At 35.8% G+C, this 19,349-nt stretch overlaps 1 protein-coding gene across 5 annotated transcripts in view; it reads left to right on the top strand.

The window, feature by feature from the left end:
- Positions 1–19,349, top strand: part of Lis-1 (LisH and WD40 domain-containing Lis-1) — a 360,764-nt gene that overhangs the window by 305,285 nt on the left and 36,130 nt on the right. For all 5 annotated transcript variants that reach the window (XM_014349624.2, XM_089597619.1, XM_014349625.2 and 2 more), the window contains one exon: positions 9,461–9,871. In XM_014349624.2, the coding sequence (XP_014205110.2) occupies positions 9,461–9,871 (411 nt within the window). The remainder of the gene's footprint in view (positions 1–9,460; positions 9,872–19,349) is intronic.

Raw genomic sequence — 19,349 nt, 5'->3', positions numbered from 1 at the left:
GCTTTCCCCACTTAGAATAACGTCTCTACAAATAACTAACAAACGTTTCTAGTTCCTTAATTCTAATCAACAAACTTACCCGTGGCGGGTCTTCAAGTATCTCGACCTTAAACCTTGGATACTCGGGTTGAAGCTCATGCAGAATTTCTGGTCCTGTATACCATAAATGCTGCTCGTGCATTTGCGAGGGGTTGATGCTGCGAGAAGCTACATTGACTGGATTCTTCTGGGACCGTATGTGGTGCCACTCAGCCTTGGGAGTCATTTCAAAGGTATCATAGCACCTACTAGCTACAGAGGCTGGTCACTTAGAAAGCAGAGCTTTAAGCCAATTCACCACATTTATAGAGTCTGTCCATAGATGAACAGAAGCTTCTTTTACAGGACAACAATTTAAAAAGTGCTCGATGATTTTTGCCTGTAGATGAAACGCGCAGATCTCCAATCGTGGTATACTCAATGCTTTTATGGGACTCATCTTGGTTTTAGCTAATTTTAGAGAAACGTCAACCTTGTCATTTTTACAATACGAACGTAAATCACCACAGCATAAGCTAATTCAGAAGTGTCTGTGAAACCATGGATTTTAAAAGATTTGGAGCCAGGTAAGAAGAAATTCCAACAATCTTATCCAACCAATAGGTCCATTTAGAAGCCACTACGGTAATGGGTCATCCAACGATATCTTGAAGATCCATAACGACTGAAAAATCATTTTACTAAGGATGAGGACAGGAGAAATCAATTAAGCGGATCAAAAACTTAGCCAATGGAGTCAACAGGGACCGCTTGGTCCTAGACTGAGGGCTAGAGTTAACTGTGAGCTGGAACTGAAATTTGTCGCCAACGAGATTCAAATACAGACCAAGAATATAAACTGCCTAATCGCGATTCTTCAATTCTTTAAACCTGTAAATCTGGAATTTATTGGGCGCATTGGAGAGAACTTTAGAATAATTCGAAGATTCTTTTCTGAGAGGAAATCCCACATAGTCGAGCCAAATCCATGAGCTCTTTGGCTTTCTGTCTAGTTTCTTGTAAAGAGTGATCGCTGGAGAGGCAATCATCGGCATAAAACTCTCCTTGGATTACCTTATCATCTAGAATGTGAATCCTGATGATCAACTGATTGTTAGCAAAGAACTTGAGTGGCCAAATAAGGAGAGCCCGCCAAGCCATAAGTTAGTGCTGTTAGCAAGTAGGTCTTGATATGGTCTGAAGGCTTGATGCGCTATAAAATCGCCTGAAAGGGCTGATTATCAGGGTGAACCAATCTTTGCCGAAATATCTTCTCCACATCCACGGTAAAAGCAAATTCATAAAAACACCATTATAAAATAATCTAAAGTAAATTATGCAACAAATTTGCGCATAAATGTAGGGCTGAATTTAGAGAAATACTATCACGATTTTTAACTGATCCGTTAACACAAAACGTAAATGTGATTTTTCACCATTGATCTTAATAACACCGTCATGTAAAAAGTAAATGGCAAGATCACGCTCAGGGCTCTCCCTCATATGTCCCATTGAAAAACACTCTGACATAAACCTATTATAAGGCTGTTTGCAACTCAGGATTTCTTATGCATCTTTGTTCGAGTTGCTTAAACATAACTAGAGTGTCCGATACAAATTAATACCAGACTTCCTCAAATGATCTACAGTCTTAAAGCAGACGTATTAAAAAAAAAGACCGTCCAGTAATCTAAGGTGAGTAGCAGAGAAATGGTTTTCACACTCAGTATCCTCAGCACTGAGTGCAGGCAGGGAAATAGGCTCCTTGACTGCCAAAAAACTTGTGTGTAAATTCAAAGAATGTGGAGGTTTCAAAAGTACGAAAATTGACAGAACTTCTAGTGATTATCGGTGAAGATACTGAGACTGGCTTGGACAAAAGCCAACCAAGTTGGCAAGATAAAGCTATTGGCTGACTGATTTTACCTCCTTTAATAGAATTAACTATGATCCCTGCATGAACTGAAGCACCAAGTAATAAGTCTACTTTATCAAAACTGAAAAAATCAGGATTGGCCAATTTAAGCCTCTAAAATAATTCAAATTATTAACCAAGTCTTTGCATGCTGGAGGTTTGCATGACGTTATCTAAAGTACTACTAAAGCTTCAACCTCCTAAGCAAAATTGATCAGAAGCAAAGCATCAAGTTCATAAGGTTATGTCCTAACGCTATCCAAATTCTGCAACCACTAGATAAAAACTACCATAACTAAACAAAATTATAAGTGGACAGGTTACTAGATTAATCTATTGTTGTTGTTGTTATTCTTCTTTAAATGAGTTATTGGATTATTCTGTCTCTTCATCGTTTCGTTAAGCTACTAGCAATGACTACTGTGGCTTCTATTTTGTTGTACAATTCAAGTTTCAATAACATGTATGATCATATTACATCTTGGAACTACACGTAATCATTCTAAATTTAACTTACGAAAAAAATAATAATAACGAAGAAACCTAACTAACCTTAGATTTAATACTTACTTACAAAGTTTATAGTAAGTAATTACGTAATAAAAAAAATAGATTACTATGTACAGTCAAGGACAGCAGTAGTTTTACACATGTTATAGGAGATGTGATTGAAATAAAGGACATACATTTTGAATTTTTTGAAAACTGCAAAGTGGCTAGACAAGGCTGATAGACAGGAACTGTGACTTGACTCCTCAGAATAGTGTAGCGGACTGTGGGGGGTTGCGGGATCACTTAAAGATGTGAAGGGGGTAGTAGTGGGGTCGCACATATATAACGAAAATTTTATTAGATTAAAATGACCGGACAATAGACAAAACTTTTCCTTATTCAGTGAGAGGGCAGCAGAGGGCCTGCCAAGACAGTCGTAGGGCTCTAAAGCTTTTAAGGAGGGGGGGTTCAAGGGGGCTTGGTGGACCTGGATGTTATTTTATTAGGTACAAATGACATCAATAACAATGGAATTTTACCTTTTTTTGCCAAAAAGTATTTGGGTTGTGGCACAGTAAAAAGTAGTGTGAAAAGCCCTGCCCTTACATCTGTGAATGATCTTTGTACATACTTATACATATATCTTCCTATATTGAGTAGTGATTCCGGTGGAGCTGTTAACACGCCTTTTCTTGGCCCTTCCTCACTCATATTTAACTTCTCTCTTAGCCCCCCTCAAATCAAGAGAAAATTATTTTTATTTCAATGGGAAATTACCTCAATAAAGTTTGTGACTACCCCTCTTGATGCCTCCTGCCGCCACTCAATTTTGTCTTCCGCCTATCCCCCACCCCTCATTCTATTTCCAAGCTTTTCTTGGCCTCCATTCAGCCCTCTTCGCCACCCCTCAATTTGTTCTCATGCTCGCTTGCCCCTCTTATTTTTTTCCACGCTTTCCTTGAATGATTCGAATTTTTTTCTACGAAAAGAAATTCTCTTTAAGTTATCTGATTTCTATACACAACCAATATTTTTACGTGTAAGTAAAATAAATGATTTACAAAACTTGAAAAGAATTCGATGAATGTGCAGAAAAATATGATTCTTCTGATCAAAAGCAAAATTTTCTTTAAAATGAATTATGTCCATCCCAAATGTTTCTACAAAAATTTTTTTAAAATTAAAAACCACGAAAAAAGCTGTCAATTGATAAGGCAACGTAATAGTGATAGCTTTTTTAATAAATAGTCAATTTGAGTGTCGTATTTCATGGACTCCATTGCTACAGCGGTATTTTTAAATGTTTCATAAATGATTTCAGTATATGTTCTAATAATTTTATACCTTTTGCTTTACTTAATATTAAATTTAAACACAAACGTTCATTTTTTCTTTGGTAAAACAATGTTATATCTTTCTAGTAAGGTTTAATTGAATTAATTAATTTGATGTGATTTCTGAAATGAATCGAAGTCTTCCACGGGGTTGGCGCGCAGAGGTCTCAGGAGCAAAGCCCACTAGTATATACTACCCTGCGCACTTCACGCTCCAACTTCCAATAATTTTTCTCAAGAAAATTGTGTGATTTAAAGTTAATACTCTATTTACGGTCTTCATTTGTGAGTCATATGATTTTTTACTTGAAAAAGTAACGTACATTGCATATGAATGTTTCGTATAACAGTATACTCTATGAAGCATTATATTCATCGTAAATGATTAAATAATACTACTTAAATATCTATGTGTTAATCTGTATACTGGATCCACCTCAGATCTGATACACCAAGCATGAATATGGAATGTATCCATTGATTATGCATTAGAAATGTTATTTTCAGAAAATAAGTGAGATTAAAAAGTTTTGTAGAAATTTAGAATATTTTAACGACTGAACGTGAAAACTTAAATTTTACTCCCAGTCTTGAATATAATTCAAGTAATTTAAAATTAAAACTTTTTTCTGGTGATTATGACAATAGTCATGACGACAGATAGTATCATAATAAATTTGGAAAGAAGAAAAAACTAAAGAAAATTATGATAAAAATTATTATAGTATAAAAAAAAGAGGCAAGACAATACTATCATTACAATCTCTAACAAAAAACTAAAAAGTTATAGTGGGACATGATGGTAAAAACTGCACTTTTCTGGATTTTATACTGGAGTTAACCATTCATAAGCACTTTCGTAAGAACTCCTCCAGATAAATTTTTAGTTCTTCAGGTGCTGATACAGATCTTCCAATCTAAAAATTGTATTTTTTTGAAAAAAAATCATTTCTCCTTGATCCACCATTTAAAAAAATTTGACAAAATTTGAGACCGTGAAGATTCTACAACAAAAATACTTTTTGAAAGTTTTTTTTAATCGTGGTATTTTTGCGCTAGAACATACTGAAAATTAAAAAAAAAAGTTTTTTTGTGCCTTCCTTCCGTATTTTTGGTACGTAATCTCAAAACCAATAGTGAAATAAATATTTATTAATATTTTAATTGCAATTTTTCTAAATATTGTTGAATGCCACTGCTATAACTACTAATTTAGCGTCAAATGATGCTTTAAAATCAAAGTGAAAATTAAAAAAAATGTATTTATGGAATATAACCTTAAAAATATTCGTTTAACAGATCTTAGAACATTGAAATTGTTCTACCAGTTTTTTTTCCTTCTTACAGCTGCAAAGAACTGTATATAGTCTTTTTCAGGTGTATATTATCTGTATTATTCATAAATAATATTTATTCATAATTCATTTTTATGCATTTATACATAAGGAAATATGTATTGATATTTTTTGTACAAATCAATTATTCTAAAAAACACTATTATTATCTTTGAGTTTTTATTAAAATACAAACAAGTTTTATACTCAAAATTTTTAACTAATTCACGAAATTTACAATAATAATTTTTTCAAAATGATTTATAAATTAGTATCTTACATTACTAAGATAATATATGACTGCAGAAATGTGAGAACATTATCTTACAGTTCGTCATCCATGAGCACAGTTACATGCATGGGTATCTAATTTTGTTTAGTTTATATTCAGTGTAACATTTGTAAGTTTTTTTGTTGATATGCCTGGATCTTGTTAATAGTTTGATAATGTAAGATTCCATTTAAATATATTCCAAATTGATATTGTTACCATTATCTATTCATTTGGCTAAATAACATATAGCTTGGCCGAATTAATAGGTTCCCAAAAAAAATATTTTTATATCTCTGTCAGTTAACTCTAGAAAGTCAATAATTTTAGTAGATGTTATCTTGATCGAAGTAGTGGGTCGTCGAGACTATCTGTCTACTTCAGTTTCTATGACTAAAGTATTTTCTCTTTGTTTAATATTGAACATTCTTGCGATGATTATACTTTCTAAGCCGTCATCATCTTTATCGCTATTTAAATATTTACCAAAAAAGTTATTGAGAAAACATGCAATTCTATAATTTGCACCAGCTTTTGGTAACAGTTTATAATCTTATTGATAGTAAAGAAGATTGTACTTCTTACCTAGAACGCCATGAGCATCCTCTAGGATCCATCTCAATTTCGTTATGTAACGAAATTCATTCGCTTCAGTTTTTCTCAAGTTTGGTCTATTTCCCTTTTAAGCAGACATGAGAACCTTAAAATTAAAATTTTACAAATAAGGTACCACATCCCTAAAACCATTATTCGCAATGTAAGTATCATATTTTCTCATGATAGTTCTTATACTATTTGGTTCATCCATTACTTTCTGCATGATGCTTGCATTATTTTCTGTTGTCAAAAAGGACCATGGAGATCAACAACAAAACCATCTGTGGTGCAAATAGTTAAAGGTGTAACGTCTGCAGCCAAATCCTCAAAAATTTTAAATTACTAGACACACCCACTCCTCTGCACTGTCCTCGCTCTCTACTACTCCTATCCATCCGCACAAACAGCATTAAAAAGAAGAGGCATTCTACGCTTCTTATCACCTCCGAGAAAAAACCGTTTCAAAGGAAACTCACCCGCACGCAGTGCACCTTTATTACTCTAAATAAAATTTTCCGTGAAAACTCAGACGCTAAAAACACGCCAACTTGTGCAAAAATTACAAGAGGTGACAAAAAACAAATGTTGTTTTTAGTCAAATAAAACGAAGCCACACATCTCGTTGGCGATTGGTACACTCCCGCACTGTAACAAGCAACCCCATGCCACCACTACCGTGTACAACTACACAGCCTTTTTTCCCCCTTTCTTTCCCACTCTCAAGAATATTATCACTGCTGCAGATATAAATTAACAATATAATAATTATTGACAACATTTATACTTACGTTACTATTACTACGTTTATTGTTATTATCATTATTATTATTTGTATTATCATTTTGTAATTACTACTACTATTACCACTGCTAGAACTATTGCTACTATATTTGCTATTATTATTTTTATTTTCATTATCACTGCTTATTGTTTTTACCGCGAGACAGGAGAAGAAGGAATATTGTCTCCCCTCTCTCTAGTGTGATGGACTGGGAAGAAGATTTTCTAAACTTGCAAAACATCAAGTACTCGAACTGAGTGGTGGCCCCGAATTATGCAAGGGCGTGATCTACAAATCAAGCTTTCCCATTCGATGATCGCTTTCCCGATTCGCTCTCAGGACCTCTTCCCAATACTCTAACTATGCGTGTACACAAGAACGGCACCCTTAAATTGACCCATGCGAAACCGTATAAAAGGCTTGAAGCCTCCTACACTAACCAGTCTCAATCAATCAATCCTACCATCCTCGACTCTTCTTCGGTCGAGGTCCTCTGCTTGACTCGTCTGGGTCGAGTTCCATATACTGCTGCTCTTAATTGGCGGCACTCTTCCAAATCATCCTAGTTTCCCGCAGTCAAATTATGGGCCGATTCGGGTTGCATCAAATATTTGCAACCAATAAAATAAACTGTAAGCAAAATTATAACACAAACCTATCTTTTTGGTTTCTACTCAAATTAAAATTATTTTCTTGGCCAATGAACTTTTGATTAAAGCTTGTCTGCAAAAAGCTAAGGCACTCCTAATGATTTTAATCTTATACAATCACTTGTCTCACTGATACACAGTGGGGCCAATCAAGAAAAAAATGTTTAAAGTCACCTACAGTCCTTAATTATAAACCGATTTTCTCGTTACAGTGCTTTACATATGTACAATATGTAGCCAACTATAAGACAACAATAATAAGTTGTATGAAAAAAAAGAATTTTTTAAAACTCTGTCGATAACGGCTGGTTACACGCGAGTGAAGAGCATTTTTCAACCACACCTACGCTGGCAGACTTTTACTACTAGCATGGTGGTAGTTATGCCATGTTCTTGACTCAGAAAACACAAATTATGAAACAAAATCCATATGCAAAAAAATACAAACATTAACATCTAATCGATAATGAAGAATCTATAAAATTAACTTTTTAAAAAAACATAACAATAAAAATTGTTAGCAGAGTAAACCTGCAATATGAAAATGTGGAACTATAATCGTTTTAAAATCAGGAAATATTGTAGATAATGACTCGTAAGTATATCCAAATGATTGACTTAATAGTGAACTAGTTCTTACATATCTAGATAAATTATCACAGGATGTTGATCCTGTAATTTTTCTTTTAATTTTCTCATCAGGAGATGTACAATAGAGTACTTGCTGTAGGCAAGAAAATTTAATCGATGCACAAAATCTAATGTTTTATTATTATTCGTATAGAACTTCTTATCGGCTAGCAGTAAGATTTTCAGTTCTGTACTATATGCTGAGAGATTAACGCAACATTTTTTTTTGCATGTATACGTCATGATTGAAAGCCAAAAGTTAAACTTTTTTTATAATAATTAAAAAATATTAAGAATTAAATGTTACCAAAATCTAACCGATTTATATTGCGTAATGCATCAAATAGTTATAAAATTTTTAAATTAACAAAGTAGAAAACATTTTCATATAAACTTCAACATTTATTAGTGGTGCAAGGTGTACGCAAAAACGTTACTAAAATTCAATGGCAGCAATGCGAAAATTTCCAATGATATACTGAATATTACTCTCGGATTATATCATATAAAACTTAAGTTAGTATTAGATGATATAAGCAAGCCAAATATTTTTGGAAAAGTTATTTTCTACGTTTACGCAATCGCATTTCAAAGACGAGGTCTATCAGTCTCACATTATTGTTAAATTGCATCCTAACGAAAAATTACTTACTAGTACCGACATTGACAAGTATATTTTGGCAGAAATTTCACTTAATTCATACGTGAACATTTATACAAGAGTATCTATCACAAATCATCCTTTCGTATGGAATATGTCATTATGTATAAAAATAGTATAAAAACTATTAACACCAACGTAAATTTTCAGAATTAACAAAAATGTATCACGTTAATAAAATGATCACCTAAATAATAATCCTACTGTGTATTGTTTGGTATTTTGATTATTTAATCTTAAATTATGATTCGTAATTTAATTTTAACAAGTATCATAAAGGTTATCGGAGGGGACCTGGAGTGGGACCACTTAGAATGTGATGGTAGCCTGAAGGGTGTCTTTGTTTTCGTAGGATATTTATTGTTAGGTTAATTTTTAGCAAAAAATTTTGAGTTTTTTTCGCTTATTTTGAAGGGTGGCTCAAGGAAATATTTAAAGTTTTGACGAGTGGTGCGGAGGGTCAAGAAGAGTAGGGTTAGGTGAGGTTGGTGACTGAATTTGGTCTTGAAACTCTCTCTCTCTCTCTCTCTCTCTCTGTGGGTGTGTGTGTGTATTTTTCAAAATCTATTTTTTTCGTTGTATATGATAGTCACTAAAAAATAAAAACAATTGTAAAATCGAAGCTTTTTGTTTTATTTTGGCCAGCTTTTTTGGGTATACATTGATACTAGACGTTAGTTGTAGTATTGATAGGTGTCATATAAAAAGAGTCAAGGCTTGCACATACGCGGTTGTGAGTCAATTATAAAATCTTTAAATGTAACTATTCTTTTTTAGGTATGGGACTTTGAGACTGGTGAGTTTGAACGAACGTTGAAGGGTCACACAGACAGCGTGCAGGACGTAGCATTTGATATGAATGGCAAACTGCTTGTCTCTTGCAGTTCTGATATGTCCATCAAGTTGTGGGACTTTCAGCAGTCCTTCTCTTGCATAAAAACAATGCATGGCCATGACCACAATGTGAGCTCGGTAACGTTTACATCACAAGGTGATTACGTTGTTAGTGCCTCCCGTGATAAGTCCATTAAAATGTGGGAGGTTACTACAGGATACTGCGTCAAGACCCTTACTGGTCACAGGGAGTGGGTCAGAATGGCTCGAATAAGTTCCTGCGGTGAGTTTATCGCAAGCTGTTCCAATGACCAGACCATCAGGATCTGGCACACTGCAAGCAAAGAAACTAAGGTATGTGCGCGTATGCCTCATTTTATTTAGATTACCGATATTCTCAGTTAATTAATTATCATCCCTCGTTACGTAGATTACGTACATTATCTACAATTAATTCTTACTCATTTTGCTCTAATACCAACAATTTAGCTTAATCTTAATAGAATTTTTGATAAAATGAAATAAGCAACTATCTTATGCAAAGAGAAACAAAAGTGTATTTTAGTGAAAACATGATTTTTTAACTTATCTCTTAAAAGGCATTAGAAAGTCTTACAAGGTGACTCCTGCAGAATTAAAATATGTTTATACAATCGGCCGTCTACAATGTAACAAAACATATTTTTTAATTAACAGTATCTTCACAGTAGGTATTTTCAAGCCCTAATATTTCCAGAATTTTTCATGCTGATTAGCTTAACAGTACCGTTTTTGTTGGCAAAAAAGTTCATACTATTTTTGAAGTTTTTTTAACAGTTCTATTGTAAATTTTTCTATAACCCGGTGAGAAGTTGTTTTTTAATCACGCAAAGAGCATTGTTACGTGAGAAACGGTGGCTTCGGGGTGCTTACAAATAAAATACGAGGATCTTGATAAGTAATCGCTTACTAATTAATATTGCAAGGAAAAAGCCGTATCATGCGTAGCCACCTTAAAAGTCAATCCGACCACTTCCACGTCTATCCTTAGAAAGAGCTTCTCTTTACAACATTCTTTGTGAGCAAAACGTATTTATTTATAGGTTTTTTATATTTTGTTTCCAATTTTTAGGATCTCTTCAGAACTGTACCAAAATTCAAAAAATTTTCTATAGAGACTTACTCACAACATAGACGTATAGGTTTTTGCGTGATAACAAACGAAATTAAATAAGATATTTTACAATTCTTGTAACACAATAAGTACTTATACGAAAATTTTTCTCCTTAATAACTGTGTGACGTACAGTATGTAGAGACTTTCTAAGTTCGCGCCCAAGACTCACCTCTCGCGGCGCATGAGTAGCGGACACAGAGTATGATGAACACCTTTTGGCGGCGGGCCCGAGCGCTATCAGCTCTCCCGCCCGCTCTCTCCATCAGCCTCCGAACCTAACACCTCGCACGCAACTGCTCTCGCTTTGATCCACGAATAAACGGATATACAACCTTCTTTCACGTGTATTCTATCCTCTTACACCCCCAAGCTTCATGATTTCCACGTAATAGGAGGTTGTAGATAACCCCACCCCCAATTGTTAGTGCTCAACGTGTGGTGAGTTGTGTTCGACAAAGTGATAGGAAATTTTTTTTTGTTTTCTTTCGTCGTCGGAAAGCCCCCTTAGTGCAGTGTAAGTGAAAATAAAAAGAACTATCGTGAAAAAAAAAGTGAAATAAAAAAAAAATAAAAAACAGTAAATAATAACAAGAAAAAGAAAATACAGTATTAAGAAGACACACGTGGTAAGACACGTGGGAAACGAGCGCGTGTCAAATACCAGCATGGGCGCATAGCAGCCATCCAGGAGGCTGGCACCGTCAGGAAATGAGACAAGGGAGAGCCAAAACATGAAACTACACAACACCACGCACCTTCTGGTAGCATTATTTTTCTTTGGACATTTTGTTTACGGATACGGAAATGCTTTAAATCGTACTACTTACAATACTTTCCAGGTAGAAAATTTATATTAACGGTAAATAATATTACTGCTAGGCAATAAGTTTTATCAGATAGGCCCATAACAAATAAGTACAAGCAAAAAAAACAAAAACAAAAAACAAAATGCAGTCGGAAAAAATTGATAACGTTGTAGGTGGGGCGGTGGACTGCTTAGCAGACGCGGAGGTCGTAACAGACGACATTTTATGGTTGCAATTTTGCCACGATTCCGAGGTGGTCAAAGAATTAAAAAAGTCAAACAAGAAAACAAAGAACTTAAGTGCAAAAATCTTTAAGGGCATAAAAACAGTCGTGCTAAGAGATAAGAAAAAGGAGCCCTAAGCAAATAATTGGAGGAAATGAAGCCTCAGAATCATATATAGAGCCCTTGCGTAGTGATGATAGTGAAGATAAAGAGGATGAGTCAGATGGGGGCCTGCTGGGAATCAGCTTGTCAATTGGAGAAGGGAGACAGAGTTGTTCCAGAAATTGTCAGAAAATAAGGGGGGAAAAATAAAAGAGAATTTTACAACAGAGATAGAAGAAAATCTGGATCGATGCGGGGGTTCAAAAATTTTTTAAATAACCGGGAGAGGTGGCAGCAAACAATAGATGGACCTATACACAGATTGCCGCATCACCGGGAGTATGAGAAGAATATAAATTACTCAATTAAAGAATTGAGTACAATAATCCCCATAATACCTACATTTACAGGCGACCCAATAAATCTAACAGCATTCACAAGAGTAGTAAGGGCAATAGGCTGGAAGGTAGACGACAGAGACGTCCTATATTTTTTGGCAACGCTGTCCAGTAGGCTAAAAGGTCCAGCAGCAGCACATTTAAACGATAGAATCACACAGTTTAAGTCCATAAAAGATTTTCTCGAGGAGGACACAGAAAAGTACGGGGCCATCAATAGCTCAGAGACAGTTATAGCGAAAATTAGGCCGAAACAGCAAAGTAATAGGGAATCTGTAAAAGAATACTCAGATCGTCTGCAAAAATTGTTCAACAGAGCCATGGGACTTCAAGAAGCAAACCTTAAAGTTTATGAAATGTTAAGGCAGAAATTTAAAAAAATATCCAAAAAGAAGTAGTGACCTAATATATATCAGGCCTCAATCCCCCGTACAACCACGAAGTTTCAATGCATGGGCCCATAACGCTAACAAAGACCATTACATTGGCATTGAAAGTCGAGGATATTATGGCTATGAAGTCACCTCGAGAGGGCAGCAATGAATATAAGAGATGGGAAAAAAAAATTAACAAAAGGGAAAACGAAGAAAATAAATGTAACTATTGTGGCCGAATTGGGCACACAGCAGGAGAGTGTCGTTCATTGTGGCACGACATATAAAAGGGGCTGCTAGTAAAGAAAGGTCGCAGTGAGGAGACAAGAGCACCGTACTATACAAGGTACCAGGATAGGGGTGAAAAAAGAAGAGGTGGAAGATCGTATAATAATAGTGGAAGAAGACCCAGAGATTACAGATATAATAATAATAATAATAATAATAATAATAATAGGGCTCAGGTGGAGAATAAATGCAACTACGGCAGATATAGAAGAGATTTCGAAAAAGGATATGCTTATCGCGAAAATAATAATAATAATAATAATAATAATAATAATAATAATAACAATAGTAATAATAGATATTATGAGCCGAATGGCAAAAATTACGGCCAAAATGACAGTGTTAGGGATGATAGCCGAAATAATTATGGCTGGAAAAATAACGAGCGTTATAAGCCTAGACATACACATGGGATATTGAAAAGGACGAAAAGTAAACGATGTAAAAATTGGAAAGAGAGAATAAAAACCTGTATAGACGGAGGTGTAAGGAAAAGAGATAAACAAAAATAAAATTAATGCTCGTCAAAAAATCGAGCCAAATGTAAAAAAAATCTAAACGATAAAAATATATCGATGGAAAAAAAGGAAAAAAAAGTAGTCACGACAGTACTAATTAATTATGCAGCAGTAGGACGCAGACCGCCAACAGTAACGCTGGAGGGTGAGGATTTCCGAAATAAGAGATCAGATTTCTATGCCAACACGGGTGCTGAGATCTCGATACTAAAAGAAGATTGTATTAAAGAAAATTTGCCATTGGATAAGAATGCAAAAATGTTGAAACAACTCATGGAGAACGTGAAACGAAAGGCACGGTGGACGCAATGATTTACAGTATGAAGTTCGTGTAGTCTCGCAGGATTTTCCGATCGAAGTAGACGGAATCCTTGAATGGGATATGTTTAAAAAATACAATGGCAAGGTAAGCAAAAGAACAAATACACTCAGTCTAGATGGTGTGGAAATCTCTCTGAAGACGGCGGAAAATTTTAAGATAGCAGCAAGATCAAGACAGGTTATATATGCAAGAATCAAGAAAGAATTCGGAAAGATTCAAGTTGGATTTGTGCCACTTCAAGATGTGGGAGAACATGTGCATTTCGGAGACTTTTACGGCACTAATAATAAGGGTCAAATATATGCAGGAAGTGTAAACTTTTAAAACAACAAAAGCAGAATTACAGTACTGGACGTGGATCTAATGGAGTGTAAAGAAGTAAAGAAAAGGGAAATGGATGGCAACGTGGGAAACGGCGACAGAGAAGAAAAAACTATATTTGTGGGCTTGCTTGAGGAAGGCAAATTGAAAGAAAAAGAAATGGAAAGAAATAATGGCTGAGATTTAAAAGTTTAGATGGAGATAAAGAAATAGACACGTACGCGGAAAAGACTGCGATTTAAAAAGTGTTGAGAAAATAATTAAATAAATTATGACACTATAGGCTGTAATGAAGAAGAGTAACAGCACGTAAGAAAATTAATATCGATGAATGTGTTTAGGTTGGACGGGGAACCGTTTAAAACTACTCATTTAATTTAACACAAAATCGAGACTACAACAAATAAGCCAGTCGTGGTCAGACGATATAGATACTCACCTGCGGTAAAGGAAAACATCATCAGAAAAATTCAAAAATTGATAGATTTGGACATAATAAAACCGTCAACGTCCCCATATAACTCAAATATATGGATAGTGCCTAAACCGCCGGGACAAAACGGCGAGAAGAGGTGGCGACTAGTCACGGATTTCAAACAGCTGAACGAAAGAACAGTTGAAAGCTGTTACCCACTACCCTTTCAAAGTGACATATTGGAGCATTTAGCGGCCGCTAAGTACATCACAGTAGTTGATTTGAAGAGTGGATTTCACCAGATTAAAATTCAAGAAGAGGACGCGCATTGAACTGCGTTCTCGGAACCCGACGGTCATTATCAATATAAACGTATGCCAATGGGGTGCTCAGAGTCACCAAATACATTTTTAAGGGCGATAACGTGAGCTCTAGTCGAGCTACAAGGGCGAGAAATCTAAGTATACATGGACGACATCATGGTGTTCGCAGCAACTCTTGAAGAGCACGAGAAACGCTTAAAAAAATTGATAGAGAGACTAGCAAAAACAAACTTGACCATAAAGCCAAAAAAATTTCAATTTTTGAAGAAAGAAGCAAAAGTCCTTGGTCACGTGGTTGAAAATAGTAAGATAGAGACGGATCCGAAGAAGATCAAAGCCGCAGAAGAATATCCAAGACCGACAAATACAAGGAAAATAAAGCAGTTTTTTGGATTCGCAGGATAATACAGAAAATTCATAAAAGATTATGCAAAGGCCACTCTATACAAGGACAAAAAAGAATACGGAGTTTAAATGGGTTGAAAAATAGGAAGAGGCTTTTAAAACACTAGTGGATGCGCTATGTTCGGAACCTGTATTAACATCACCGCATTTAAGTAAACCTTTCATTGTAACAACAGATGCGTCGGATTATGCCATCGGGGCAATCCTTAGTCAGAGATAGATAGGTAAGGATGGACCGTGTGAATATGCTTCACAGTGTCTCAAGGGCAGTGAACTTAAGATAGCCAACGTATGTAAAGAGTTGCTAGCAGTAGTTTTTGCAAAGGAACAGTTTAGACCTTATCTGTATGGCCAAAAGTTTACGGTGGTTACGAATCACGAGCCGTTGAAACATTTGAACACGTCCAAAAAACCCGACATTCGGCGTAACAGATTAAAGGCAGAGTTGCGTGGTTATGAATTTGACATCATTTATCGCCCAGGTATCTCAAACATTGCACCAGATGCTCTTTCAAGAAACCCAGTTGTGAAAGAGGGCGAAAAAAACCCAGAACTACCGCGAGTAGAACTATATCAAATGGCAGATGAACAAGAAAAGGAAGAGGGTGTTGTAAGTGATGGCCCACCAGTGCGTGTATTCAAAATCAGGGAAAAATTATAAATACAGATTGACGGTAAGCTTAAGAAGGTAGTAGTAGAATCAGATTCAGATTCATCACATAAAAATCCCAGAAAGGAAAAGACTGAAGTAGAATTGTGTTCGGAAAAAAAAGCTTAGGAGAAACGAATAACTAAAGAGGAAATCTTATCACAGGGGCCACTAAAGAATAAATTGGAGCACATGAAGATAGAGAAGGGCTGGATAAAAGGGGTATGAAAAAAGTGCACACCTTATGTCAGTAGTTAAACACTATAAAATTGAAATATGCTTGAACGGATCAGAGCATGGGAAAGAGAGAGACGACAGAAAGAAGAGAAGCTCAAAAAGTCGTAGTACTTTGGAGGATCGAATGTCCGGGGGGAAAACAAAATCAGAAAATCCACGACAAGAAAGGCAGAAAGAGTCTAACTATTTTGCAGAAAAGGAGTCAAAAATTCTGAACGACCTTACCAGCATGTTACAAGAGAAGACAGATAGAATTAAAAAAAAAAGGTTTTGTTGACATCAGAAAAAGAGAGATAAAGGGAAAAGCAGGAGTTAAAATAAATATATGGGAAGTAGATGATAGCAGCAAAAATTTAAGTAAAAAAGGTGATTAAAACAAAACAAAAAGAGGGAACAGTAAGTACGGAAGAGAAAAGTGAAGGCAAGACCAGCAGTGAAGGAGCTAATCTTTCGTGGGATAATCAGGGAGAAAGGCTATCCTTATATCATGACGATATGTCTGGGGCGTTCCATAATTTGAATCATGAAGAATCAAGCAAAAAGAACCAATTGATTTCAAACGATGCATTTAATAAGCAAAAACGTGGATCAGACGAAAATTGTGCAGAGCGTTGGGAAGAGTGGAATTTAGTAGATGTAAAGGGCGATGGTAATTGCCTGTTGTATTGTCTTATTCTACTGTTTGATCTGGACTTGACAGCAAAGCAGCTCAGAAAAATCTTACTGCATTCTAAACATATTTAAAACTGCGTTGACCCGAGAAGAAGAAAAAACGAGCACACCTTATGTTGTCATAGACCACCAAACAAGGCAAAAGCAAAGGAAGAAAAGACAAAGGCAGCTCGACACTCTAAACAAAATTAGACAGAATTTTTCTGTCGCTCCTGTAAAAAACACATAGACTAAAGAAAATATAAAAGTGAATTGGGAAAAAAGACCAGAAATTAAACACAATATATTAAAGAATAATTAAAATATGCTTGAACAGATCAGAGCATGAGAAAGAAAGAGACGGCAGTAAGGAGAGAAGTAAAAAACAGTGCAGGATTGAAATCGGATATTAAGAAATGCATATCGTCTTTGAAACAATTAAGTAGCACCACCAGTAAAGCAACAATTTGATGTACTCAAAGAATACCACAAGTCATCGGTAGAAGGCCACAGAGGTATGAACCAGACTTACAACAAAATTGCGGAAGACTATTACTGGCGAAATATGCGACCGGACGTACGTCGGTTCGTGTTAGGTTGTGAATCATGCCAATTAAAGAAACTTGTTATAAAAAGATCAAAACAGACTCAAGTTGTAATAGATACACCAGCTAGGCTATTTGAAAAAATATCAATTAATTTTTATGGCCCGATAAACAAACCATCGGCACATGGCAATAGTCATATACTGTCAATTCAGGACTGGCTCACGAAATATATAATTCTTGTACCAGTAAAAAAAGCGATGGCGTTAGAAACAGCAAAAGCACTTTTAAACAGAATAATTGCATACTTTGGCCCCCCAGAGAAAATGCTGTTAGACAGAGGTGCACATTTCCAAAACAAACTGTTGGAAAAGTTCGCAAAAGTATTTAAAATAGAAAAAATGGGAACAACAGCCTTTCATCCACAGAGTAACGGCGCTATAGAACGAATGCATCATACATTAACGGAATATTTAAAGGCGTACGTAAATGAAGATGACTTTTGGGGCGATCACTTGGGCATGTGCATGTGCGCTTACAATTCGACAAAACACTCAGCAACGGGGATAGCGCCTCAAAAAGTATTGCTGGGCTACCCAGCCAGAATCCCATCTAGCTTCAAGAAAACAACAAATGAACAAACGTATGATGAATATGTAGAAGACGTCATAAAAACAATGACGCGGCTAAGGACAATAGCAGCCATGAATCAAGTTCAGGCGAAGTGCAGGTCCAAATATTATGACGACAAAAAATTGAACACAAGATTTTTCATGGAAGGGGAAATGGTCTATGTTTTTAAAGAGCCGAGAAAGGAATATGAGGATCACTACGAAGGACCATCCAAAATCGTAGGAATAAATTATAAAAACCACAATATAAAACTGAAACGTGGCCATGAAACAAGAACTACACACGTGGATAAAATCAAGGAGTATGCGTTATAAAAACCCAATTGTTAGATAATAGGAAACTCGGGGAATAAAGCAAGATAACAAAAACAAATCGCATAAGAGTAAGAAGCAAATAAAAAAAAAAAAAAAAAAAAAACGAGATATCAAAAACAACAAGACCAAAATAGTATACTTCTCTCGTAAGCGTGGCCTTTGGACGACTTACGAAATCATCAATCAAAACGGTATAAACAAAAAAAAAGAATACAAATCTTGTGTTTCAGGGCTGGAACCATGCCGGTGACACAGCAACCTGGAGAGATAGAAGAAATTGAAAGAAACCCTGGAATATTGGTGGAGAGCTTGGGCCCAGTCCAAGCTGTCGCATCAACTTGGAAAATGATATGGTATGTAGATTGGAATGACGTTGTCAAAGAGGTAAATTCGTTTTTAGACGCGAAAAAGCAAGCAAAATGGAAGTGCAGGGTGACGGTGGAAAAGGAACACGAATGTATAGAACAAGTAGAGTACACGGCAGGAAAAGTGTTAAGGGCCTTGGATAGGGTAAAAGAGGCATATAGAACAGTAGTAGGCCAAACGATCGGTGATCAAAGCAAGACGGTGCAAGCGCTGCAGGGGGGTGTGACTGACGCAGAAAAAGAGAAAATACAAAAGCTAGTAGAGGCGATCGCGACTAACACAATGGAAACGACTAAGTACTTGACGGAACAAATTAGAATTATAACATATGGAAACCATGAACGATACCTTCAGGATATAAAAAGGTTTCAAGATAAAGCTGGAAGAATAACGGAGGAAGGTTTAAAAATGTTTGTAGAATACTTCAGCAATTATGACAGAGTTACAGAAATGGTGGGCGAAACTTAGCCGAGAAACTTATAACAAAATTTGGAACAACGGTGGACATAATATACTTGGCAAGTCGGGGAACGACACATATACCAGATGCAGCATTGAGAGCGATTTTGGAAGCAAAAATTTTGGCAGAGCAGCTGAGACCAGATCTACAGTTCTCAGTAAGGGAAAATACAACTACAGAAGAGGAATTCGGAGAAATCTCAGAAATAGCGACCATGGCATCTAACGGCAGAATAATATAAATAACATACGGATACCTCTGGTTACGAAAGAAAATTTGTTCCTTCGAAGAATTTTATCATTGCCAGTGGAACAAAAAGGCTTAA

This window comes from Copidosoma floridanum, unplaced genomic scaffold, assembly GCF_036245765.1.
Source record: "Copidosoma floridanum isolate Cflo_tuat_1 unplaced genomic scaffold, Cflo_Japanese_pri ptg000034l, whole genome shotgun sequence".
NCBI classification, from domain to species: Eukaryota; Metazoa; Arthropoda; class Insecta; order Hymenoptera; family Encyrtidae; genus Copidosoma; species Copidosoma floridanum.
Note: the sequence above shows the minus strand (reverse complement) of the source record. Positions and strands in the feature narration are given on the sequence as shown.